Source organism: Sphaeramia orbicularis, chromosome 3 (genome assembly GCF_902148855.1).
Source record: "Sphaeramia orbicularis chromosome 3, fSphaOr1.1, whole genome shotgun sequence".
NCBI classification, from domain to species: Eukaryota; Metazoa; Chordata; class Actinopteri; order Kurtiformes; family Apogonidae; genus Sphaeramia; species Sphaeramia orbicularis.
In genome coordinates, this window is record NC_043959.1 from 48,708,034 (window position 1) to 48,735,903 (window position 27,870).

At 37.2% G+C, this 27,870-nt stretch overlaps 1 protein-coding gene across 1 annotated transcript; it reads right to left on the reverse strand.

Annotated features, from left to right (window-relative positions):
* On the reverse strand, nucleotides 1-27,485 carry LOC115411486 (polycystic kidney disease protein 1-like 2). Its single transcript, XM_030123649.1, has 41 exons — nucleotides 27,173-27,485; nucleotides 23,943-24,101; nucleotides 23,667-23,855; nucleotides 22,790-22,900; nucleotides 22,211-22,358; nucleotides 21,327-21,556; nucleotides 20,832-21,242; nucleotides 20,626-20,741; nucleotides 18,938-19,085; nucleotides 18,132-18,330; nucleotides 17,806-17,917; nucleotides 17,574-17,715; nucleotides 17,198-17,425; nucleotides 16,106-16,248; nucleotides 15,826-16,005; nucleotides 14,866-15,003; nucleotides 14,423-14,569; nucleotides 14,224-14,348; nucleotides 14,017-14,137; nucleotides 13,412-13,540; nucleotides 13,095-13,320; nucleotides 12,566-12,756; nucleotides 11,417-11,647; nucleotides 9,876-9,977; nucleotides 9,594-9,772; nucleotides 9,375-9,521; nucleotides 9,073-9,272; nucleotides 8,288-8,514; nucleotides 7,989-8,205; nucleotides 6,572-7,026; nucleotides 5,867-5,963; nucleotides 5,646-5,786; nucleotides 5,375-5,560; nucleotides 3,645-3,975; nucleotides 2,700-2,833; nucleotides 2,486-2,613; nucleotides 2,252-2,412; nucleotides 1,432-1,642; nucleotides 1,192-1,293; nucleotides 981-1,112; nucleotides 1-430 (listed from the first exon to the last, which is right to left on the reverse strand). Exons 1-41 carry the CDS (start codon nucleotides 27,483-27,485, stop codon nucleotides 272-274), a joined length of 7,446 nt encoding a protein of 2,481 aa, XP_029979509.1. The 3' UTR covers nucleotides 1-271.
* Between the last annotated feature and the right edge of the window lie 385 nt (nucleotides 27,486-27,870).

Sequence of the window (27,870 nt, forward strand, 5' to 3'; positions counted from 1 at the left end):
CAGAAGACAGGCTTTATGTGCAAGTTTTTTTTTTTTCCCCCACAGAAATACAGCTTTATTTGCTGAACAGCACATCAAATAGTGTCTTGATTACATTCATCAGATCCTACTGTCTTAGTGATGCAGCTTGACACGAATAACATTGCCAGAAATATATAGATTTAAAAGCTCTATTGTTTAGTCACAAAGCAAAAACACAATATGTAACCACTGAAGCAAAGCACACTGTACTGTAGGTCTTATAATAATAAACTTTATATTGTTTGATGCATTACCCCGGATTAACATTCCCCAGTGAAATCATTGAGAGCCTGTTCTTGGAGGCAGATGAACCCATCACCCCGTCGCTGCCTTGTTTCTTACATTTGACGCCAAATAAACTGCACAGTTTCATCAGCATCAGGTCCACAATCTCCTCTTCTTCTGATGGCTGTTGAAGAGTCAGTTATGTGATTCAGTCAAAAATAAAGAAGTCAGCTGATAGATGATGGTCATTTCTTATAAAGCATGTAAACTCTGTAGATTTGTAAGATATGTTTTCTGACAGAAATGACTGTAAGAGTGAATATCACACATGGCAAATATAAAATATGGAAAATGACATGAAAAGCGGACTGGTCTGTGGAGAAAAGGAATCATAATGGTCCGAGCTCTGTGGCTGATATTGAAAACTGATTTACATTTTGTAGTGAAGTTTATGTTCACTTGATTGTGTTTTTATTTTGTAGGAAGATATGATGGTTTAATGCTCTTCACATTGTATTAATATGATGGAAGATTGAGTTCACAAATAGCTGGTAGAAATCTTCTTTATAGGTCAACTGTTTACTTTTATACTTTGACTACATTCCAGAGTCTATACTTTTTCACTTTTACTATAGTAAAGAAATTCAATCAGTACTTTTACTTTAACCAGTCTTTATTTAAGTCCTTATAATTAATAATGTGTGGGTGTTTCAGACTAAGCTTGAAGAGCTTACCTGATGATGTATCTGCTCCTGACTGAATGCCACCAGGATGACGGAGATGAAGAGGTTCAACACAACAAATGTCATGAACACGATGCAGGAGCCGATGAGGAAAGCACCGAGAACTGGGTTGTAATTCAGAACCTGAGGGATCGGCAAACAGCTGAGCAACCATCATCTGGTGTAATGTGCCATGATACAAAGATAATAATCTCCCTCTAACCTCTTCATAGTTGAAAATGCCAAGCTGCAGGCTGACCATGGTCTGAGCAGCATCCAGCAGAGTTCGGTATGAGTACAGCTTCCATCCATACATCAGGTTAGACTGCAAAAAAAAAAAAAAAAGAAAACATGAGAAAGGTCCTTTTTGTTAACATGTAATACTTACTTTAAAAAAAAATAATTGAGGAGAAATGCAGCGGGTGTGGCAAGTTGTTGATGTTAAGTGTGGGAAACTTCTCACAGCAATGGAGTAAGCCAGGAACATGATGGTCATGACCACCAGGAAGCCTGAAATATCAGTCCAGGCTCGCTGCAGCGTGGCTGTGATCATGTGCAGCTTGGGGTTCAGTCTCAGCAGGTGCCACAGTTTGACTGTAGCCAGAAGCACCAGGAAGGCAATTAGATACCCCAGCACTGCATCAGCATGCGCTGTCTCATGGAAACTGGCATATCTGGACACAGAGTACACACACCTCTCTTTCAACAAACTATTGAAACAGTTTACTTGCACAACACAGTGTTTCCACTTACAGAGAGTGAATAATACACAACTTTCTCCTTAGGAATATCTGTCAAATAAAGATCTAAAATGTGAGAAAAACATTCAAAAACACTCAACGTGAAACAATGAGATGCACATGAAACTGAGAAACTGCAAGAAAAAAATAAATAAAACAACAATAGAAAAATGTCAGCCTAATTCAAATGTGTTATAATTTCCATGCATATGTATTCAGTTTGAGAATTAGAAGTCGACCAATGGTAGATATTTAAATGCCACTGCAATACAGACACTGTACAGCAGAAAAAGCCAATATGAAAAAATCATAAAAACCAATGAAAACACAAGTGTTTGTTGTAACTGTGAAATATGCTAATGACTACATTTTCTGTAGTCATCAGAAATATGTGTAGAAATATGTAGAAAACATCCAGTTTGCCTAATTTAGTCTAAACAAAAAACGCTTTGGTGCAGAAAAAGAGAAATAAAAAAACCTTAACTCATAGGCCTTTGTTAGTCTATGTCTTCTTGAATGGACAGAGTTTTTCCTATTGCTTACTGGTCTTTGTTGTTCTGGTAGTACTCCATGTCCCGTTTCCCCAGTAAAGTCCTCTTGATGAACACGGACAAGGCGCTCCAGCTGAGGATGATGATGGCCAGTTCAAGCAGGTTCCACTTACTCTTAAAATAAGCCCATTTCTGCTGCTTCATCAGCTTCCCCTGACATGACAGGACTCTGTTTGAGCAGGTGCATTATTATTTGTAGTTAAATTAAATAAAATTAGTTATATACCTGAACAAACATATAATAGATGATGAACAGGAAGTAGATGGCTTCAGAGGCCATGACAAAGATGTGAAGGCCGCCGGTCGACTGGTAAAGACGCACACTTTGAAGCTCACTGCGAAACTGGAAGGCTCCTGTATCACATACAGAGTTAAATATATTTCAGTTGTTAATGTTAGATTTATTTTTTGTGTCTCATTGTTGAAAATACAGTCCTTACCGATGGCTGTGGTCTCCAGCATGAGGGTGACAATGCAGAAGAGGTTGACGTTAGCATTGTACACAGTGAACTCAACAAAGATGGCCTGAGTGTACACATCAAACCAGGTGCTGTCATACAGGTACTGAAGAGTCCTGCAGAGACAAAAACATGTGATACGTATTCAATAAATATTCAAGTAGTAAAATGCAGTGAGGGAGGAATGTCATTGTGTTTCTTGAGAGGCCATTTTGCTTAATTATCTGTTTATGTTGTATCTTGTTTGTGTTGATTTGGCTGCCGCTTTGGTCAGGTCTCATTTGCAAAAGTGATTTCTGATTTCAAAAGGACTTCCTGGTTAAATAAAGGTAAATACATAAATATGCTTATACTTAAAAGCACATTTTGATAATTATTTACTCAAGCAAAAACAACACTATGAATTAGAGAAAACTGTTTAAAAAGGTAAAGCAAAAAAAATGACAGGTTGATAAAATCTAAATGGACATGATTCATATATTTAAGAATCAGTGTGAATTTGACATTACAATAATTATACACTAAATTCAGATATAATGTATTTCTTCTTTAAGACTGGAGCTAACACAAAAACATTGCATGTCATCATTAAAAATGGCCTTCTCCACTTCCAATAAAATATTTATAATCATTAAATATGTAAATACTGCTCAATTCTCAGTTTTTATCTGCTGGATTGTAGGTGTTGCTGCTTCCATTTAAGTCCTTGTTGAGTCTTTTTGCAGTGATGGCTTACATTTTCCATATCATACATGAGATGAGGGTGGCAGATCATCCTTTAACTTCAGATTTTTCATGTGATTAGAGAAACTTTCAAAGTGTCAGACATCATCCTTCACAGTGAAAGTCAAGCATTACACTGAAGAAACACAGGGGAACTTTAAGTTTATATTACTGGTTCCTTGCTGCATTAAAATGCTACTCTACCTGCTGGAGTTTTGTAAATCTGGCCCCAGATCCACAACAAAGCCTCCTCCTCTGTAGAGCACCACACTGCCCCAGATGGGTGAGGTCCTCAGTTTATGCTGGGACTGATAAGTCCATGGACTGTCCAGGTTCTGTGAGGTGTTATCTGCCACTGAGACACTCCAGTTGGGACCATAGGAGCCCATATCCTCCAGTTCCCATGAGTATGGAGCATGACAGTCCTGCGCAGACTGCTTCATGGAGTGAGCAATGTGGCAGGAGTTTTTCTGGACTCTGACTTGGCGAAGACGAGCGTTACCCACCAGCTTTGAGTTTCCATCTGTGATGAATCCTGCAACACATAATAACTAAAATGTCACAATCAATCACAACAACAATATGAGATGTGATAGAGGGTGATGTGAAGCAAAACATGAGGGCTGATGGTTTCACCAGCAATGCTGATGAAAATCAGTGTGACTTGTCACAATGTGGTAGGATTCATGATTACAGACAAGAAAATGGATTTAAGTTTTATTCACATTACCGGCATTAATTATGTAAGTTCATTAAATTAATGTAAGTACACAAAATAAAGTCAAAGGGAATACGATGCCATTCAAAGAATCCATTATATTGAATACAATAGCAAATTTGTCTGAATTTGAACATTATTGACAACATTTCATATAACACATGCAGTCGCAGAAAAAACAAGAAAAGCACTCAGAGAGCGCAGACCTCTGCCAAGACAGGTCTGCCCCCCCACCCCCCACCCAATCACCACCAAAATTTAATCATTTCTTCTTTGTGCCAGTATCAACATTTCCTGAAAATTTCATGAAAATCCATCCATAACTTTTTGAGTTATCCTGCTAACAAACAAACACACAAACAAACACACAAACATACAAACACACAAAGCAAAGCGATCACAATACCTCCTACTGGAGGTAATTATTAGATCACCCTTGTTTTCTTCAACTTCTTGTTCATTTTAATGCCTGGTACAACTAAATGTACATTTGTTTGGACAAATATAATGATAACAACAAAAATAGCTCATAAGAGTTTAATTTAAGAACTGATATCTAGCCATTTTCCATGGTTTTCTTAATAATAACCAAAATTACTTCAGTTCTTCCATCAATATCTATGGCATTGTACTGCCAAAAACAGTGCTTTTAGGCATTCCATGTTTTCTTTTCTGTCTGTTTTAGTCACATGATACACACAGGAGTTAGTACTTAATTGCATAGCCATTGTTTTTAATGACTTTTGATGGTCTAATAATTTTTTCCGCAACTGTATAATTATAGGCAGATATATTTATATAGGGCTTGTCATTTTTAGGTATTTCAATATTTAAATGTTACATATTGTACCTTTAACAAAAACCTATATCACACCAATGTTTTCATGTGAAAGAATTGAAATGGGATAAAATAAGTTAACATTATCACAATGGCTAAGTATTTTTTTCCATTGGTTCTATTCTGTGGTAAGTTTAGATTTAGTTAGTAGCTGGTTCAGATAATATTGGAGAAAATAAGGCTAAAAGACCATATAAACACAATAAACTGTACAATACTATGAGCTCCAATGAGACAACTAAAAACACTGGTTACACTGACTGATTTTAGCCAACCTTAACATTCAAAAACTAAACCTGTACTTTGTCCCATACAGACAGACACAATGTGCATAGCAGCCATGACATTTGTAACTATTTAATTTCACAACATGCTTACCTGGGTACTCTCCGAACAGGTTGCTCAACAGTGTTGCGTTTGCCCAGTTAAACACATCTTGAATGCTCATCGTATCTGAGATTCCTTTGCTGAAGCTTTGACGAATGTGTTGGGTCAGGAAGTAAGCATTGGGGTCTCGCTGACCATACGCCACCAGGAGTAACATCCACATAAACCCCATGTAGGCTGCATGACAAGTATACAGTTGAAACTCACACCTTACAATAATCCATTGTTTTTCATACTGTTCTGTGTTACTCTTATCTCCTACCAAGAATCTCCCTGATGAGGATGAATACTTTCTGCTCTTTAATCATGTTGTTCCTCATCTTCTCTATGTCAGAGGGAGGCGGAGGGTGATAAAAACTGCATGTGCTGTCTCTTCTTGCAATGCGCACAGCATCAGGGTCATCTAAGAATGGACATTAGTATGTTTAGTTTAGCTTTTATGCAATAGGTTTTAAGAATAGTGGGGAAATGTTACAGGGATACCTTGATTCATGAGACTTTCATCTATCTGAGGCTCTCCGTACTCCTCTTGGTCAACTTTTTTCAGCACAAGAGCAAAAAAAGCTGCAAAACCAAGAACCTGTAACAGACTTTTAGACCTTAACATCAGGTAGAACAGCACATACATTTTGGGCATATGTTAGAAATGTATATTTAATGCTGAGAAGTACAACATATAACAAGCTTTGATTGACTTACATAGACTTATAAATAAAATTTGAATAAGAAGTATCAACAAAATGTAGATGACAGATGAAAAGTAAAAGCAGCCATCGAACACTAAAATGTCCCTGTCCTTGATTTATTCTGATTTAGGATGTTTTCTGATTTATAATCCTACTGCAATAGTATGTGTGTTTTATACTTTTATACATAACAAGACAACTAAGGGTGTCACCTTGGGCTTTTGGGAAACTTTTTTTTTTTTAACAACTTTCTAACATGTTATAAATCAAACAGCTTTACAAAAGAATAAGGGAAACAAGAAAACCATGTACAAACAAGAAAATTAATTAGCACGATCAAAATAAATGATAAAACTCTATTGTCACTTAATGCCAATCAAAAGACTCCTACTTAAATCTGGATTATGTCTTTAGTTGATACATAAAACCATTCCTCTATTAATCATTATAGGATAGTATCTATTCACCTCCTTATACACTCATACATTATAATGTGTCTCACCTTAAGAGGTTGGGTAATAAACAGACTCTCGAAAAAGGAGACAACCATGGAGATCAGCCAGCTGATAGAGCGGTCCTTCCCATAAGTCAGTCCATACATCATGGTGAAGTATCCGGACACACCGCTGGTTGCGATCACCAGGATCCATCCGACAAACACAAACCACCAAGGCAGCCCTTTTTGGCTGCTCTTCTTGGTCGAATCCCCATTGATGCTCTCTTCAGGACTAGGGCTCTGGTCGAACTGGTCTCCTTCCAGACTGGATGAGGGCAGGTGATACTCCAGAAGAGACTTCATGCCTTGCACTTGCTGCACAGCTCGACTGAAGTTGTCTGGGCTTGGAAAACGAGAAGGTCCCAGCAGACCCAGCTCCTTCTCAACATGGCGCAGCTGCCGGTACAGGTAACGGCTGTTGGTGCTTTTCTTCTTCTCAGGGCTCCCCCACATACTGGTTTCTACCGACACAAAACAATTATATTATAAGAGGATACAGATTATTAGTTAAAAATGTATAATGTAATAATAATGTTTAATGGTGTTAATGTAACTTATTGCATCCGATAACTTATGGTTATCTTTCTTACAAACTTTTAAACAAGGTTAAGTACTAAAAATACAAATTTAGACCAACATTATCATGTGTGAGAATTTCTTTTTTTTACATTGTTACATTTGCTCATTTGAATTATATTGTGTGTTTCTGTATGTACATATAGAACAACATTGTTGTTGATAAAGTTGTAATAATTTTGTTTTCAGACCCAATGTTCTTTTTATTCCTATTTCTACATATCTGTAATCACTGTTGACCAGGTGTAATGATTACATACTGAGTCCCAGTTACATTATATCAAGAATAAATCACATTGCCAAAATCCTTTCACAAGAAGAGGTAAAAACATTTTATTCCAACTTCATGGGCAACAGTATACATATTGTGTGTCATATTAGAATGTTTTATAAACTCGACATCCAGGTTGTACCTTGCCTTTGTGGTTTGGAAAGTGAAGGAATGAATGAATTCTGTCTAATAAAAAACTTCATATAAAAGAGAAATTGAGTTAGATATTCTAAACTAATACAAGTACCTGTTCCATGCAGTCTAGTTTATGTTCAATCAAAGTTGTAGATCAAAATAATTTAGACCACGATGCCAAACTTTACCAAAAGTAGCTTCATTCACAAAGACAGTTGACTTAACACTTCCATAAACTGGAAATGTTGATAGTGAATTAAGAATTCTGCTTATTCAGTCCTGCTGAAAGGGATTGTCTGGAAAATATAAAATAATATATCTCCAGGTGTTTATATTTAACTCCTGATAACATGATCACACAAAAACCTCTGCACTGATTATTTTTTGTCCAATATATGAGGACCACATGATGTAAAAGTGCCCTATTATGGAGCAGTCTACCTTGCAGGTTGACTGAACCCAAAGTGAGGATCATGGAGCGCTCTCGTTTGGATGTGTCTGTGTAGAAGTCTCCAGTCAGTCGGTTCTGCTGTCGGATGATGTCCTCTACTAAAGACAGCAGAGTATTGATGTCAGCCTCCTGCCCAGGCCTCAGCTCCAGATGAGGAAGAGGACTCTTCATGGCCTTTGACAGTGACTGGGCTATTCTCTTTATGTCCTTTAAAGAGGAAAACATGGAGTGATTCAGACATGCAGAGGACATATCGGACATATTATCCCTCCAGTGAACCTCTGCCTACCTTGATCACAGTGTCTGCTGTGATGTCCTTCAGCTCCTTCTGCGGAGAAGACGTCTGTGAGGGAGAGACTCGAACTGTCTTTCCCTGCTTGGACGTGTCTGCTTTGGTGGCCTTTTCTCGAGGACGAGTGTTTCTGAAGATACTCACAATAAGGAGATTTATGGGAAACATGATGATTGAACTTTGAATTCCAATCATAACCTGCTGCCAGGTGAACTCAATGTGACCTGTAAAACACAACAGATATTTGAAAGTAAGTATAAATGTACAAATACTTCTCCATGTGACCTGAGTTAGTATGGATTTGACATTGTTTATGAGTTTGTCATTTTACTTTTAGTTTGTAGTTTTAATTGTATTTTATTTTGTTTTGTGATACTTCAGTTTTATTTGGTATTAATGCTTTAGACTTTTTTTTTTTTGTTTTAGATATTTTTAGTTTATAAATAAAATCAAATATATGACATTAAATATGATTTTCAAACCTACTGTATCTTGAAGATTTCATACTGTGCAAATATTGTGCTTTTTTTAAAAAAAAAAAAAAAAGTGAAAATGAAGCTCATTTCATCTCCAATTCTGTTTTATTTTACTTCAGGCTGCATTACTTATTTTAGTTTTTATTTATTCCTATGATTCTAGAAAACTTGTTTTGACTTTTTTGACTCTTCTAGATAATATTTTGTTTTTATTGATAGATTTACTTAATTGTATGACATTTTGCACACAAATTCACATTTTACTATTTTTATAATACTTTGAATAATGATTATTCACATACATACCCAGGTCCATGGTCTGCTCAGAGGGGTCTGTGGGGATCCCCCAAAACATGATGCTTGTGAGCATGGTGCACAGCAGCAGTGAAAAACAACAAGACACTCGCTGTACACGAGTGAAAGTGCTGCAAGGAGGTCGGCTGATGACAGAAAACCAGATGTGGCCATCACGAAAATCTTTGGCTGTCTTCATGAAGAACAGGTTACTAGAAAGCACAGAACATGAACAGAGCAATTAATAATTTATGAATGATACGGTCACACATTTAATGTCTTGGAACATTCAATAAATTAATGGCCAATTTTACCTGAATCTCTTCAAATCCATCTCTGTAGCTACTGGGAACACCTTGTCAAGAGTGCACTCTCCTACATCTACAGCCAACCAGGAGTTGCACAGAAAGTGCCATTTCTGACCACTCTCCAGATCCTGCACCACCACTTTGTTCACATACCTACAAATAAAATGAACAGTAGACTAAGAGTACAGTACAGATATTAATTGGGTCTGGCCTTCTGACTCTTACCAGGCAGGGTGGGGTCCTGAGTTGTCGTGCCACAGTCTGATGCTCTGCAGTTCCCCAAGAGAAAAATGAGTGGTCAGCAGGAACATGTCCACTCCTCCTCTCTCAAACACTGGTTTCTCATTATCTGTCAGGTGGTGGGGTTCACTTTCTCCCTCTGTACCCAGCAGAGTAATTGTCACCTACAACACAACAAGAAGGTGATGGACAGAGACCCCATGACGCATATATTACGCAGTTGAAAAATCACATTAGTCCCTCTCAGTCTTAACGAACATTACTGACCTGAGAGGAGGTTGATGCACCATGACGATGCCCTGTACTGATATTTAGCATATAGCGATACTCTGCCAAGGGGTCATTGTCTTCGAGCACTGTTATCTTGACCTTCAAGACAATGTCGATAAAGTCAGTCCTTGAAACTGTTTAAATGCATAAACTGAATCATAACACTGGTCAACAACAAATTTATTGTTTAAGTTTTTTGAACTGATTTAGGATAATTTTGGTGTGCTGAATCCAAAAATCACATTAATTCCGCTCAATCAGGTCAACTTTCTGAACTATGCCACATATTGGCTTTTTAACATTTTTGCTTACATTTATGGGCATTTTCACATCATATGATACAAAATTCTTTCATATTTCTTGCAATAAACGAGTTCTGAAGATTTTACTTTTGCCAATTTATGATTAATGTTTTTTTTAATATTACAGGTGAATGAAATGGCTTCGACTAGAAGATCAAAAATAAGCCTGACGTATTCTGCTACATCTGCGGTGAATACACCATTGTACCTAACAGGAATCAAGTGATCAAATGATTTTTTTTCTCTTAAAACCTATTTTGGGTGAGAACTATATAAAAAAAAATCAACTGATAAAGTCACAAAAATGTAATCGATTTTGTGAGAAGATCAAATTTTTCAAAATCAAGTTAGCAAAAAAACCTGACCTGATTGAGAAAAACAGATGTCATTTTTGGATTTAGCGGTGCAAAATGGTCCTAATTCAGTTGAAAAAACCTAGACAACTTGCAAAAAACATTTTTTTGTAACCCAGTGTAATAAATTAAAGCTATTTAACAATTGATCCAACATGAGATTAACCAATGAATTGATTTAAAGATGGACTGTGTGATAGTTCCTCTTTCAGAGACATATTTACATAAATTAAAGTAATGTCAAGTAAAATAATATAATACAAAGTGAACTTCCCCTGGTGGAAATTTTTCTTCTTTTTGTTGCATCTCATTTAAAGGGATGTTATATTGTCATTTAGGCCAGAGGTGTCAAATTAAATCATGAAAATATTTTTATTTTCAAAAAAATGTGAATAACCTGAAAAACTTCAAACTTCTCAAGAAAAATAAGTGCAATTTCAACAGTACTATGTCTCAACCTATCATTTAGACATGTGTATTACAACTTACAGATCACAGTGGATCTTCAAAGGCATAAAACATTCAGTAACAGGCATCATATTGTTACAATTTTGAAGTTCAGTATTTGGAATTAAAGTGAATTTGACACACTTGACTTAATATCTTCACTGTATCCTGCAGGCCAGATTGGAACTTTTGACAGGCCTGATTTACATTATGCAACCGACCATAATAAACATTCATCAACAATAATATGAGATGAAGTTAAACTCAATCACAATCATTTAATCCATGACAATAAAATGTACATGACATGTAGAAAAGTGCTTGTGAGTGCATTTGTCATTGCTCTGCTAAATTTTACTTTTAACTCATGACAATATGCAACAAACTCATGTCAACTGTTTTAAAGTTTCATTCTAGTGAAGGTGTTGTGGTTTACCTTAGCTGAGTCCTGAATGTCCTTCCTTCGTGCCCACACCACCACAAGGAGATAAGCGGCAAAGATGGCCCCCACGAAACAAACCACCACAGGGTTGTTTGTGAAAGTGGCAAAAAGCTCTGCAGTGCGTGACACATCCACCAAGTTCGGCATCACAAAGAAAGAGCTTCCAAAGAAAGTTAAGTGGTTACAGAGGCACTGGGTGACTGAATGAGTGGTGAGGGGTCCAACCTGCCGGAAAAAGATGAAGACACAGACAGTTAAGGGTTCGATCAAGCAAAAGTGAACATCAGCACGAAAAGTAAATTTGCACACATCAGTTATCAAGTGGGCTCATTTTTTAGCTAAAGAACTCTATTTTATGGAACTTAGAAAATAGAACTTATTGATTGTATTTTTTACACCGTAGCCATAGTTCAAATTTGACGTTAAAAATTATATCTAAAAAATGTGAAAATTTATTCAGTCTTTTAATTATATAAATGATTGTTAAATTTCAAGTATTAGAGTTTCATTATTTTGTGAATATTATTGATATTTATGATTTTGAACATTCGTGAGTTGCTTAAAAGGCCCTGTCCACATGTTATCACAAAAACACCAATTTTTAATTTTCAAGTTACTTATAATTCAGATATTTGAGTTAAACTGTCAGAAAGTAATGATGTTTTGATACATTTTGGGTGGTGCATACAATGGTAAAGAGTCATCCACGTGTTACTATGGTAGCCTGTCCACGTGTTACCACATTCTCATGTCAATAAAACAGAGACTTTTCAGTATTTTACTCCAAAATTTATTTTCAGCATAGTTGAACATAATATCTAAAAGGTTTTGTCCTACTTGATATCAATTTCTGTCGAGAACAGCATGTTTTGAATGTTTGCGTAAAGCTTAAAAAACTGATGTCAGTTTTAAGTCCACGTGTTATCGAGCAGTAATTTGACATTTTTTATCTCTCCAAATTTTGTTAAACATAATGTTAAAGTGCCTATATACCTACTCAAATATGTATAATACATGCATATAAGCTACTCTGATTACATGACAGACTGTTGAACATGAAATGTGTCCATGTGTTGCCGTTTGATCGGACGCTTAAATGTTAAAGACAGGCTGATGCAAACGCACTGTTGACTCTCCACTCACCCGGCAGCCATCTTCACTCCAAGAAGACTCAGTTTCATTCCAGTACTTGCACTGGGCAGCGATGGTGATAACACTGACTGTGGCATTGATGGATTTAACACCTGATTCTACAATGGGCTTCAAAACTAGGTAGTGCACTCCGACGTCTCCTGTCCTGTCTTTGGGTCCCAGCACCCAGGTATACCTCTCCTCTGTGGAAAAAGTGATGAGGGTAATTGTCATGGTAACACTCATAAAAAAAAAACCTTTATTTATCTTGTTTATGTGATTTGTTACCATAGTTTTCTTCAACCTCCATATTCATTTAAACTGATAATCTGTGTTTTGCATTCTTGCATCTTAGTCTTACCTACTAAATAATTTAATCTTTTTTAGCTGTTGTGATGGCTTTTTTTGTTATTTGACTGTAATTATTATTATACTCCTGTTCAACCCTGGTGAAGTAAGGACTTAGAACTATCATAGATGAATATATACATATATATAAGTATATTCAGTGTTATTTACAAGGACTTCAGATTAATGATACCCTCTCTTGAATTCTCCAAAGGGACCTGAGTCTTGGCAACATAATTCTCATCATCTGGATAGCCTTTGTATCCCAAGAATAGCTTGAAGGAAATGTCTTCAGAGGGCTCCATTTTCAGCACCAGTGTTACATCAGGCGAGGGGACGTCAATTATTAATGTGCTGAAATTGGCCAAGTCTAGAACGGTGCTGTTCTCCTGCCCAACGTCAAGCCTCGGGAGGAGAATCTAAAAACACCAGAAAACATATTATTGTGGACAATGTGCTGGTTTTTATCCATTATAAAATACTTAAAAATATTTCAAAGGCAGATGTCACCTCGATCTCCTCAGGCAAGTTCTCTACAGGAATGATTGTGCCATCTACTCTGGTTAGAGAGACAGACCCAACAGTTCCTGTGATGTTTGCCTCTTTCCATGAATAAGGATTCTTCTCAAAACTCATCATCTGTAAAAAGGGAGGCAGAGAATCACATCAAGACACTGCATTATGTTTGGCTTCTCATTTACTGCCTTAAGTCAAACAATAACAGTAAGATGGCCTTGTCCTAGTCTACACTAAACATAGACTATATTACATATTTTATGATCTTTCACTGGTGAAATAATTTCCAGTTAACCAAATGGGGATTGACATAAAAAGGAAACCATGTCATATACTATCCAGATTATTACAGAGAAATGTAAGAGGCAAGGTATATTTATTATGTGTTAATGTATTTATTTCTTTGCAGTAGTTTATCAAATATGCATTGGCAGTTCAATTCAATTAAATATCCTACTGAACAGTGTTATGCTAAGAGGACTTTTACATTCACTGTAAACCTCCGTGTTTTCCATTAGCCTGCATTTATCTATATTAACACAACGTAGACTGTATACAGTACAAACATCTTTATATACAGTTGATGTGGACACACTCACTCTCACATCCACTGGCTCCTCTGGAGAGACGATATGAGCAGGAAGTACAGGGAAGTTAAATCTGGAGGAGCTGTTTTTCTGGACGTTTATATCCTGCATCTGCATTGTTCCTGGTGTTACTCTGCCAAAAGACAAAATTCTATTTCTGTAATTTCAACAAACCCTGAGGTATTGCTAGCTCATGTTCTAGTCAGTGTAATTTCATACCTGTTGACATAAACACTGATCTGACCGGAATCAATGATGGCAGGCTCTCCATTCATCTTTTTATTATTCAGCAAAGCACTTTGAACGTTGTTTATTCCAGTTAGAAGAAACTCTGAGACTTTTTTCTGGAGGATAATATAATATGATGTTAAGTAAAGATCAAATAACTTCAGTGAAATAGAGGTGGTTTTGTCCTTACATTTGCTGAAACGTTCAATATATTACTCGCTGCTTCAACTATTGGTGCCGCTGCTTGCACAACTTCTCCACCATCCCCACCATTCTGATTAATGCTGATAACGCTGAGGGAGGAGCTAAGGTCTACCAACAGTGAACCTGCCTCTTCCTGCAGAGGAAACACAGCAACAGAAAAAATTATAGTTTATTATCTGTATCCAATTTCTGAAACCACTTAAAAATGTTACTCACAACAAACATTCAGGCTGATGAAATGCTATCAATCATATGATTCAATTTGCAAATATTTTTTCACTTATGATGTTAATGTGCATTGATGAGGAAAAAATGCTTTTTAAATTGACTCCAGGCCTTTGCAGATAGTTCTTGGTGCTGCCTGTTTTGCATTTCTTACAAATTTTCTAAATTGAGTTTCCCGGTTTAAACAGATCTACTGTACTCTACCTGAGCAGAAGGAGTGAGTTCGTCTGAGTATTGGGTGAGTCCAGCCACAGCTCTGGCTGTCACTTGCACTTCCTGAGTTGTGTTACTGGGGGACTCCAACAGAACTGTGGTCATTTTGGATAACATTTTCTCTCTTAGCTACAAGAAAAGGAGGCATTAATTAACATTAATGGACTCTTCCACAAAATGAACATAATAAAGTTGTAACTATTAATTATTCAGTTCATTAAGCAAAAGTATCAGCAAAAATGTAAAATACTCAAAAGCAAAGCAAAGGTCATAAATGAAAAATCCTTTTTAAATGTTCATTAGTATTACAGCAAAACAGTTATTTATAATTTTGATGGAAGGGGGTTTGGTCCCTCTTAGAAATACTTGATTATATTTGTGGATAATCATTATATTCTTTTTATTACTAATCAGTGTTGGAACTGCTGGAGGTAGAACTAGTCCAGGTTATTTCATATCAAGTTTTATTTACAAGGACACCAGATTAAATCTGACGGGCCATTGTAATGGAGAGGAAAGAAGAAAAACAAACATCTGATAAAAATCTGTTTTCAGTTTGTGGACTTTGATGTTTGTTTGATTAAACCATTATTGAGTTTAGAGGAAAACTCAGTCCTTTAATGTGACTACACTCTGCTTTTTGTTATACATTAGAAGAAAAAAAGAAAATCGTTAGTTTAATCTTTAACAATGCGATGCATTTTAAAAGCTTGCTATGTTATCTTGAGTGTAACACCTGAAATGTATCTGAAACCATCAGAAAGAATGTCGTGGGATAACAGTACACTATTTGAAACTGAGATCAGTAAAGTGGAAGGATAAAGTAGCATGAAATTGAATTACTCAAGTAAAATACAAGTACCACAATTTTGTAGTTGTCTGCAGTAAGTGAGTAAACTTTTTCATCACTGTGCCCAACTAATATATTCAGCCTCTGTCTCATTCTGTTACCTCTTTTCTTGCATCCTTCTGCTCGTCACCAGCTTCTGTGTTCAGCATATCCGACACTGATATAAATATTTGTCCTAGAGCTTCACCGGAGAGCAGACCCTGCTGCTCCAACTGAGTCACTGTATCCTGCACTGCAGACTGCAGAGCCTCCACAGAGCTACTGGAGTTACTTTTCCGCACCTTGAGAAGCAGGAGCAACTATTCAAAATCAAGCTTCACATCCTATTTATCTGTTTTTTGTAGCCTATTGTAGGAGGAAATATATGGGCAGATGACAAACCTGAGTGCTAATGGTGGTGGAGGCTTTCATCTGTTCATTTTTCACAGTCACCACAACAGACACTGTGTAGTTGTTGTTCTCATCTCCAAGAGGCAGGAAGACAGATTTCACTTCATTTGTATTACTACAGCGCAGATGTTTTCCTGAAAGACAGTGACAAATAAGAAATAGAGCCGCATCAATTTCACAATTATTTTTTTTGCGTACATTTTGCGTGGCCAAAATATTGACATTTACCAAAAAGACCCAGTTACAGAACTAGAACCTAGCCTAATATTTAACCCTGTAATGCCTGAACCATTAAATTGACAGAAAATTCCAGTTCTTTGAAACTGGAGCCTTTATTGGTCCTTCTGAACAACCCAAAGAAAAATTTTTCAAATATCAATTTCCATGTATGAGTTTAAATTTTTTATCATATTTGATACATTGGGTCTCAATGCTCAAATATTATTGTTTTTGAACAAACAAAAACATAATATAACACAAACATGTCTAACAAATTGGTAATTCCTTTTCAAAATTGGCAAAGTACTGCCTTCTTCCTCATTAATGACAATCAGGTAGTGTCACTGGAAATGGAAAGGCCTCTGGTGAACAAATTCCTCCCCCCTTGTGGATTATCCATGTATTGCATGTACCTAATTGTATACATCAGGTTTTTCAAGGAAAAAAAATCACACTGATCATGTAGAGGGCTTCAAAACTCATGTATCAAATATGATACGTTTGGAATTATAGGGTTAATACTGTCTATAGAGGTAACTACTCTAAAGCTTAAATCATTTATTTTTAACCAACAAACCTTCATTTGTCTTCTACTTCTCTAATGCCTTTTTCTATTCATACATATGTACACTGTAGGTCATAAAGTTGGAATAATATATTTGTACCCCTTCTCAAGAAATGATAGTGACAATGTGATTTATTCTTGATAAAGTGTAACTGGGATACAGTATGTAATCACTCTACCTGGTCAAATGTGATTACTGATGTGTAGAAATAGGAATAAGAAGAGGAATGTGTCTGAAAAACTATTCAAACTTTATGGGAAACAGTGTATATTGTACTTGGATTCAAATACATTCTCACCTGTGTCTGTTTTAAAGCAGTAAAGACAGCCTGTTGAGCAGAACGAACTCGCTTTGCAGGTAATGTTAAATGCATCGAGCACTGTTCCCGATGATGGAGAGATGCTACATGAGGGGCTGCCGGGATCTGTAGGGGAGTCAGTCGTCACCACTGAGTTTGGAGGTGGTTCAGTTGGTTCAGGACCTGGGATTGGAAGCGTGTACTTGGCAAAACCTGGCTCCATCTTACCTGTAAAATAGAGAGCCATACATTTCATGAATGGATTTCAAAAATAAAATGTTAACTTGAAACACCCTTGATGTAGCTCTGATATTTAAAGGGCACAATCCATATAGTCCTTTGACAAATGTGTCTGTGTATAAAATGACAAGCTCACCATAAGCAACCACTGTGATTTTGTGCATTGTATCCCTTGAGAGTTGGAGATACTGGTTTTGAACAGTATATTCAGTGTTTCCTTCCTGCTTCTCAATAGGAGGCCGTCTTCCCGCGTTAGAGTAACATTTTTCAAGTTTACCCTGGAAAAATATCATTGGTCAATAACCTATAAGATTTTCTAGTAGTCACTGAAGGTATTATGTCATTTTAAAGTGTAGTTTCATACTCACAGTCAATGGTCTGAGGTCTTCCATATACCAAACTATGTCTGGACAAGTTGCACCACAGCTCAGCTTTAGTTTTACGTAGCTGTTCACATTTATGGCAGTGCAATTCTCACATCTGAAAAACAAGAACAAAAACTACCATACATATTCAAATAAAAACCAGGCTTTTCAGTCTGCTTAAATTCAATTCTTAAAAAAATTATTAAAACTGACACTTTGGATCTAACCTTATTTGATATATAGATCTCAATGAGTTTATACTGACACATCTATCAACACCGATCAACAAAGCGCAAGATGAATATTTTTTTAATTTGAAATGTTAATACCTGATGTTGATATCTGTGAATTCCTGTGGCGTAACAGTGATGCACTTCGAAACAGAAGCAAGGTTGACCCACTTCCTGAACCAAGCTGTCCTCTTCACACTTAGAGTGTATTTGTAAATCTCAAATGGATCAGGCAGGCAATCTTTTTCAATAACGTGAGTTTCATCATGTGTTTTGTTTCTGCATTTGCAGTTTCCCTCTGTAACAAAGACAATATATCAGTATATAGCATTAAAACAAAATAGATACATTGTGAATCAACCTTTACTGGGTTTTGTTATCGAGTTACAGTAAAAAAGGCAACAAGAACACCTTACAATACAGTTCAATGTGTAAGTATGTTTGGGATGTCTGCCGATGTGCAAGTACATCCTCAGTAAAATGTGTTATAAGCAAGAGTATAGTAGTAGGCACCCGAAAGCTGATACTGACTCTGTAGATGTATTTATCACTGTGACACATGAGTAGATATGTAAAATACTGTCCAAACAACCAGAATATAAACACTGTTTATTCTAAACCTCTCAGAAGAGAGAGAGATGAAAGAGGCTGGACATAGAGGGTCAATCATACCTGCCGATAGAATCGTTATCTTAAACACTGGGTAAGTTTATAAGGCAGTCAGAGTATGACTTCAAACTGAATCATTTCATTTAACTTAATATTATTATGCACATTCTGTCACAATTTTCTGCTATCAACACATGATCTATAAACTGTGCAAAGAGTTCTCCCCCATAATTACAAACCTCAGCTTGTTTTTTGCATTTAAAAGCTCACTGATTGAAATGGGTATTTGTGCTTACTACATTTCCATTCAAATGCGATTCCTTTGCTTGGTAATAATTCAGTTTCAGCTATCCTCAGTGTCACATTCTGAGTGTAGTCGACCAAGGTGCCTGGGATAGCAGTGATTTCTACATCGTAGGAGTTCTTGTCTGTTAGGTTTCCTGTCTGCAGAAGAACAAAAGAAAGCAAGAAAGAAAAAACAAAAGAAAATTGCATGAATTGTTGTTACTATTAATTTTTAATAGAAAATCTTATAGTGTTAAACATATGCCCCTGTTTTTTTTTTTTTCATCTATTCGTTGTAATTTTCCATGAACACAAAGTGAACTCTTGCGCCATGATTAACTATTATTTGGGAAATTTTGCCTAAATTTCAACAATAGTGTATTTTACCACTTGCTGTTCTTGAGTTTCTTAAAGACACACAGCCTTTTGTACAGGCCACACATAATACAGGGTGGGGAAGCAAAATTTTCAATGAACATTTAGTTGTTTTTTCTCAGCAGGCACTACGTCAATTGTTTTGAAACCAAACATATATTGATGTCATAATCATACCTAACACTATTATCCATACCTTTTCAGAAACTTTTGCCCATATGAGTAATCAGGAAAGCAAACGTCAAAGAGTGTGTGATTTGCTGAATGCACTCGTCACACCAAAGGAGATTTCAAAAATAGTTGGAGTGTCCATAAAGACTGTTTATAATGTAAAGAAGAGAATGACTATGAGCAAAACTATTATGAGAAAGTCTGGAAGATACTATTAAAGAAGAATGGGAGAAGTTGTCACCCGAATATTTGAGGAACACTTGTGCAAGTTTCAGGAAGCGTGTGAAGGCAGTTATTGAGAAAGAAGGAGGACACATAGAATAAAAACATTTTCTATTATGTCAGTTTTCTTTTGGCAAATAAATTCTCATGACTTTCAATAAACTAATTGATCATACACTGTCTTTCAATCCCTGCCTCAAAATATTGTAAATTTTGCTTCCCCACCCTGTAGTTTAATGAACCGCCTTGACCTTGATTACAGAAAGCATTCAGAATGACGTCCTTCATGCCATGCAATGCTTATACAATGCTTCAATTTTTTTTTTCCATCCTTGGTCATTTCTGGCCAAAATCTTGTATCAATGATAGGAGAGTCAGACCACTATAAAAAGTCTTCTATTGCACATCCCAACGATTCTCAGTGGGGTTCAGATCTGGACTCTGTGGCGGTCAATTTATGTGTAAAAATAGTGCCTCATGCTCCCTGAACCACTCTTCCACAGTTTGATCCTGATGAATCCTGGCACTGTTCAATCTTTATGCTCTCTATCATCGCTCTATATAATGATAGTTGTTTAAGAAAAGAGAGGCAATTCAGTTAGGGTTACAGAACCTGTCACAGCTGAAACATATTAATCACTGCTGTAATAAACCAGTGGAAGGTTTTCATCTATTTGCTTAGTTAAATCCAGATGGGGGCTGTTTTTTTTGGCCAGGCTATGTATCTAATCATGATACAACTCTATTTTCGGATGAAGTATATTCTTTGAAGATGTACTGAATGAACCATAATGATGAATGAACACTGTGGTAAATGGTCTTGCAGTGTATTTTTGTAATTTCATACATCTTATAATACCAGCATTTCTTATTTATAACAAGATTTGGGCTGGAAACAAGCATTCTCTCTTCTCTTCTTCTACATACGTACTGCGTTTTCGTGTCGATCTGAATAATTCTGGCAAGCAAGAAGTATGTTGTCCAAGTCCACATCTACATCAAACGCTGAGATTGCATTCATAGCCTGCACGTTCACTTTCAGAGATCCTTTAACAAAAGAGTTAATATTTAAGAGCTCTGACACATATATTATTTACTAACCATTTTAATTTAATTAGAGCACGACTTAATTATTACCTTCCAGTGGGGAGGAGAATGTGAAGGATTGTTGGCTGCCATTGAGCATGTTTCTGTGCTCAGAGATTGTGTCCTTGTCTCCAGTCAAAGAGAAGAGGAGCTGCACTGGGGCTCCTTGCTCTAATGAAACACTGATGGTAAGATCAGTGGAGTCTGGACATTCCCCCTCCTCTGCGGCCACTGAGGCCTGTAGACCCTCCATGGGCTCCAGCAGACACAGTTCCAGATTGGCAGACACTGTGTGGGGTGTGATCTTATTTGATGCAGATAGAGTCAGGTTGTGGCAGCCTCGACCAAGCTTCTCCACTGCAGCAGAGCTCAGTGTGATGTTGTGAGGCATGTTCCCTCTGTCTACTGATGAGTTTACCATAGAATGGCCTCCATGTTGAATTATGTAGGTCACATTTGTACCTATTCACAGTAAAAAGTCATATCATTGCAAGACATGACTTCTGAATTCAACAGAAATTGACATTTTTCTTCACCATGATTCACCTTTCTCTACTAAAACTTGGATCTGGACCAGACTTCCATACACAGCGTTGCATTTACTGCCACCTGTTGAAATGTTCTGGCTATAGCACTTGCTGGCACCAAACTCTCCCAAAGGCTCCTGGATGGTTATTGATTTCTGGGCTGTAACATGCCAGTCATTTGTAGTGCACTCCACTTCAACCATGAAAACTCCAGCATGGTTAAACTTGTGTATTACAGTGCTCTCCATTCTGTAAGACAGGAAAAAGTGTATACCACAAGTCAAAGTTTTATCAATCAATCAATCAATCAATCAATCAGTTCATATAGATAAGTGCAGTTCAGAGTGCCTCAGTGCTTTACTGATAAACTGATAAAAATACACAACCAAAAATTACATAAAATATAACATACAAATCTGAACAAAATAATGAAAAACATAAAACTAAAACCATTCATTCATTCATTTTCTGAAGCCACTTTATCCTCACTAGGGTCATGGGGGTTGCTGGGGCCTATCCCAGCTACTTATGGGCAAAAGCAGGGTACCATGTTGCCAGTTCATCACAGAGCTGACATCTAGAGACAAACAGTCACTCTCACATTCACACCTATGGGCAATTTAGTGCATGTCTTTGGATGGTGGGAGGAAGCCAGAGTGTTGGAATCAAACCCAGGACCTTCTTGCCGTGAGGCATGAGTGCTATCCACTGCACCACAGTGTTGCCCAACTACCAATCACAACTAAAACCAGTGAAAGAATAAAATCACTGGTAAAATAATTAAATCCATAGGAATAAAAACGTAAAATAAAGTCAATCAATAAAATTAGGTCAGTAACATGTATAAACACAATCTAATGCAGAGGTTAAGATAAACAGTATATAATACAATGTATCACCCACTCTTCTGGACTGTATGGATCAATTGTGTGTCCATCTCCAGCGTTCACTGTGCATGTGAGGTTTCCCTGGAATGGATGAAGGAGCCACTTTACAGTGATGGTGACATTATCGAAGACGGCGGCCAGTTTGCTCATGAATAAGTGGAGTCCTGAGGGGAGGTAATGCCTCACATGAGCAGCAGTTATTACTTTTCACTAGATCCAATTTTAATTGTTAACATTGCGCTTGTTGAAATGAACATCTGATATTTAGACCTGTGAAATTTTTTGACTGCATTATTTTGCTAGCAGTTGATTAGTAATTGCTTTGGTAAATTACAAAAAGAATTTAATTAATTAGCAGGTAATTTAGGTAAGATAACAGAAACATAAATGAACAGTTGTGTAGTATTAACATTCTGTGTACTGTTGTACTAAGTCATCACAAACTTTGTGAATATCTAGATTTCAATTAATTATTCACAAGGAAAAATACTGCATTAACAACAGCCAGTATAGTCCAGTGTTTCACACCTAAACTGATGAGAACCAGTATCAACAATCAGATAAATCTTTGTGAAACATAAACTGTGCATCCGACCATGTTTGCAGCGGTACTCCACAGACAGATAACTTCCCAGTGCAGGGCATGGTTCACCAAATGAGCTCACATCCACTGGAGCCTGGCAGGCCTGCAGTCCATGGCAATGAGCTGGAAGAGCACAAAAAAGGTGTGACTGATTCAGAGTTATTTAAATGATTTTAACTGACTTAAGCCTTAGAATATTTTATCAGTTTTAAAATTATTAACATTTTGGGTTTTATATCCCATTAAATTCATTAAAAATAAGCTCCATTGCTCTTCAAACAGAGATTTTTACAACAAGGGTGAAACTGCTCTTAAAAGGAAGGCATTAACAACAGCAATGAATGGCAACTATTTGCTTAATAATGACATGAATTCATCCACCATAACTAATGCCAAACTAATACAAATGTGAAAGAGCTTCTACTCCAAAGCTCAACTAATCAGAAAGTCAAAAAAGATTTCCTTTAAGTCTTTTATGGCTGTGTTGTCCTTTTGTCTGGAGTCACAAGGAAAGACATATTTGTGTTTGACACAAAGCCTAAAACAAAGATTGCTCTACATTTCAGCTGCTGTTGTTTATATTAAACACAAATATGATTCAGTCAGATCTGGTATATTTGTCCATCTCTATATTCCTGTTACACCCTCCACTATTGTAACAAATCATAAACTAAGGCAGTTTGTCAATTATTTCCGCATTTCTCATTTTCATTTAACAGCCACAATCATCATGAATTCATAAATGTTAGACTATCCAGATTTCATCAATTATATCTAACTATTTGTTTATGTGCTGTATTTTCTATGAAAAGATGCTCCAAACAAATCATCCCTTGTGAGACTAATGAAGTTGTTCGTATTGAATCAAAGTTTATTCATTTCATTATACCTGTTACAGAATCTACAACATCAATCCAGGTGCACTCCTCTTGGGAATTTGTTGGTGAGTCTGTGAGTTTGGATCTACAGTAGTGAATTGTTTTCCGGCCAAAGAAGCTATCGTCTATCTCTATGATTTGACCCGACTGGCATTGCAGTGTGGCATTTTGGCCATCACAGGCAATAGATCTCCCAGAATCTGAGAAAAAACAACAACATAATTATTACATAACAGAAGCAAACACAAAACAGAGCAGAATATGTGGATTTATTAAGGAGTACATACCAAACTGACAGATGAAATTATGTTCTTGGCTACAGTTCTCCGTGGCTTCCCACTGGAAGCCTGAATGTCTCAGGATGAACCCACAGGCTGCCTCGGTATCAGGAGTTTTCACCCAGTTACTGTAGCTGATATCTGAGCCATCCAACCACGCAAGGGAACCTGAGAACCACCCCGAAGATTTACTGATTTATTTAAAAACTGTGTTAATTTAGGTCATACAGTGAAACGACTGAGATGTTTCTGCTACAGTGTTTTTATCTATATTATAAAAGCCAAGTGGCCTCTGTGTGCTTATGTGCGTGTATGTGTGACTGGGGATTCACACAAAATCCGGAAAGAGTTGACTGCTGCACGTCGGCATCCTTATTTATTTTTGGTCAAGGAACAGACTAGCAAAAACAGCAAGCTGACAGGAGCAATATTTTGGGAGAAGTTAGTAATTCTGGAATACAACAGCCTTACAATCATGTTGCTATACCCAGATTGCTTTGGTGGTGACAGCTGGACAAACGCAGTACAGCATGCACGAATACACAACAGCATAAAAACTACCACATCTAGAACCTGTGGATCCCCGCAGGTCAGCGCACTAGTTTCAGTATATTTCACTTCATTGTCAGTCATATATTTTGCTTAAGCACTTGTACTTCACCTAAGTATTTCCATTTTATGTTGCTTTATATCTAAATTCTACTACATCTGAGAAGTAAATATACATTGCAAATTTGAAAATGCAAATTTAACACTCTGAGTTGAAATTGACACCGAGCCAGGGTTTATATGGGAACCACCGGTTAAGTGTTAAATTAACACTTTTGATAGTGTTAAAATGATTGACACTATGACAGTGTTCAGACAAACTCTTTAAGTGTAAAATATTAACACCACAATAGACGAAAAGAACACTAGATTAGTATTCAAAGTTCATTAATTAGTGACACCAACAGAGTTAACTATTCAACACTGCACCAGTATTCAAGTAACATTCTGTGGTGTTAAATGTAAATTTAACTAGTGTTTACTATACTACTCATAAGGTGTACATTGTCCACTGGGATTAACACTATTAGAGTTAAAAATGTACAATCTGTTAGTGTTAAGTCTAACCATCCACCACACATGTACAATAATCACTCCAAAAAGTACTGCAATAAAAAAAATAATAAATAAATATTTTTCTTTAACAGGGGGCTTCACATAAAATTTGACAAGACGCACAACACTCCTAAAACCCTGTAAAACCACCTTTTACAATACTGCCCAAAACATGAGGTAGCTTGGAAGTGCAGTAGACAATCCATGAATTTGTTTGAGGTGCCTGAACAAAAAGGAAACAGCTCAACATTGTCTCTGTTTTAGCCAGTTACTGTCACGACTGAGTGAAAGACTGAACTCATACACACGGTGCTGAAGAGAGAAAATGGGTTTATTAACATAAAACAATACATGAGAACGAGACAAAATCTGGGTTTGAAAACATCAGAGTCCACGGGAAGACAGGATCAGGACAGTGAGAGTCCAGGTTATGACTCTGAAGTGAAATGGGATGAACATCTATGGAGGTGTGAAGCAGTGACAGCAGCAGCAATGATCTGGCACTGTACCAGAGCAGAGGAGCCGCTTCTATGGGCTCCTCATGGAGATCTGCTCCAGAGCAGAGGAGCCGCTTCTATGGGCTCCTCATGCAGATCTGCTCCAGAGCAGAGGAGGTGCCTCTATGGGCTCCTAATGGAGATCTGCTCCAGGTGTGACAGGTGCCAGCAGGTGAAGTTGATAATGAGTCTGAGGGAGGGCTCTGTGGCAACGCAGGAGTGCACCATGACACTCACTATTTGTTCAATAGCTTCGCTCTCAACTCTTGTATGAATTGTATGAATTACCTAAGACTACAATGCAAGAAGCCGCCGAGCTAAAATTAGCATGTTCGACGTTCTAAGTTTGCAGCAAGAGCTAATTTTAGCAGCTGGTTAACAAGTTGGTCCGAGCAGAAATATACACATTATGATACTGACAGAGCTGATAGAAAAGTTACTTCCAGCCTAATAAATAACCTTGTTTCAGAAGTAAAATGGTACTTATATGACGCCTCATATGATGTCCATGAGCACACTGGTCTTCTCTGTTGCTCTGTCCAGAAATCAACACCCATTATGGTGTTCAATCATGCTCCTCAACACCTGGTAAATGTATCCCCAAAAATGACACCATCAAACATTATATTAACTCTGAATGGTGTTAAGTACAAGTAACACTGGAAAATCAACACTGGCAGATTTGCTGTGTACTTGTTGCACCACTAAATTTGTCTGACAGCTTTAATTTCAGTTTACAGCTTCTCATCCCCTAACTGTTCATTTAAACAATATATCTCCATGTCATGACTGAATATTTATGATGAGTTTGTGAAGAGTTGACTTTTAATAGATATGTGGTTCTCACAGGACAGTGAATAAACACATAATGTTACAGAATACGATGCATTGCAATAGAATAAACTACAGACAGTTTATAAAGCAGTAAGAATAAGCTCAACCTAACATTTCTACGGCACTAAAATGCAATATACACAATATTGCAGCAGTAATATTGACCCAAAATATCACATTTAATAGTAAAACACTGGCAGGGACCCCTTTACTGCACGACTACTTTGACAATTTATAGTTAAATTACATTTTGCTGATAATACATACCAACACATACAACATCTAAGATACACTAAATAAGTTCTAGAGTCAAAGACAGAGTGTCTTCACAATTTGGTATTATATAAAGGCTCTGAATACTTCTTCCACCACTGTTAAAACAACAAAGCAATTAAGGCAGTGCCTGACAGGGTGAGTGAATGATTAGTAGTCATTCCCTGAAAGAAGTCATCTGTAAATCACACCTTTTGACAGCTGCAGGTCTTTTGAAAAGCCCACATGAATGAGAAACCTTACTTGTGTCTACTGTTTGAGGGAGATATCTCAATGGACTGGTTTTACACTTTACGTGATTCTACAATAGGTGTGCCAGCTGCCTGGTGAGATAATACATGCATCAGTGCTTTTACTACTTCTCACTTTAGGTACATTATCACCAACTGGATTTTCACATTTCTTGCTTAGGTTAACATGCAACAAAATACTATTGGTGACAAATGTGTATATACAGCTGTCAGATTGTGTTGATTTGCTGTTATAGACATATTATAGATACACAGCTTCAAATCACACACGCCTTCTTACCGTCAGTGTCCAGTGTGAGGTTTGGAGCAGCAGGTGCAAGCCCCAGCCACCAGTCCTTCTCTGGCTGCAGGTGCTTCTGAAGAAACTGCTGCGTTTCATCGTTCAGGATGAAAGCAAGGTGTCCTCCGCCTTGCTCACACCAGCCTTGGGCACTGAGGAAGGATCGCTGCAGGCCAACAAACTCATAGCAAGAGTCATCGAAGCTCTCCTGGTACTCTGGGCAGGAGAGATCATCTGTAATGTCCTCAGCATAGAATGAGCAGCTGAGGAATAGGATAATCAAAGTCAGTGTAGAGATGCTGCCGCTGTCCATCTCTGTGAGCGCACTGATCACACTGAGGCTCAGATCACGACTTTAAAGGACATTGACATCAGCAGCAGGACAGGCACTAATCAGCTCTTTAAGGCCTGTTCTAATATGAGGATGGATGTCCAGCTTTGTGTTGCACCCATAATTCTGGTGCATAAACAAAGCCCAGGCTTGTAGTGAAAAGGCACCAGAGCCCACTGTCAACAACAACTGCCTCCACTAATGTCAGGCTGCACAACCTGCACAGAGAGATAAGCCTCTCTTTCAGGCTCTATTCCATGAAAATGTCAATCAGGAAACTAAATGTAAAGTTAACAGGTGGTGAAACAGCTGTCCCGTTCCTTTGAATATTAATTTGTTTCATTGAAATATATTTCGATATTGGTAT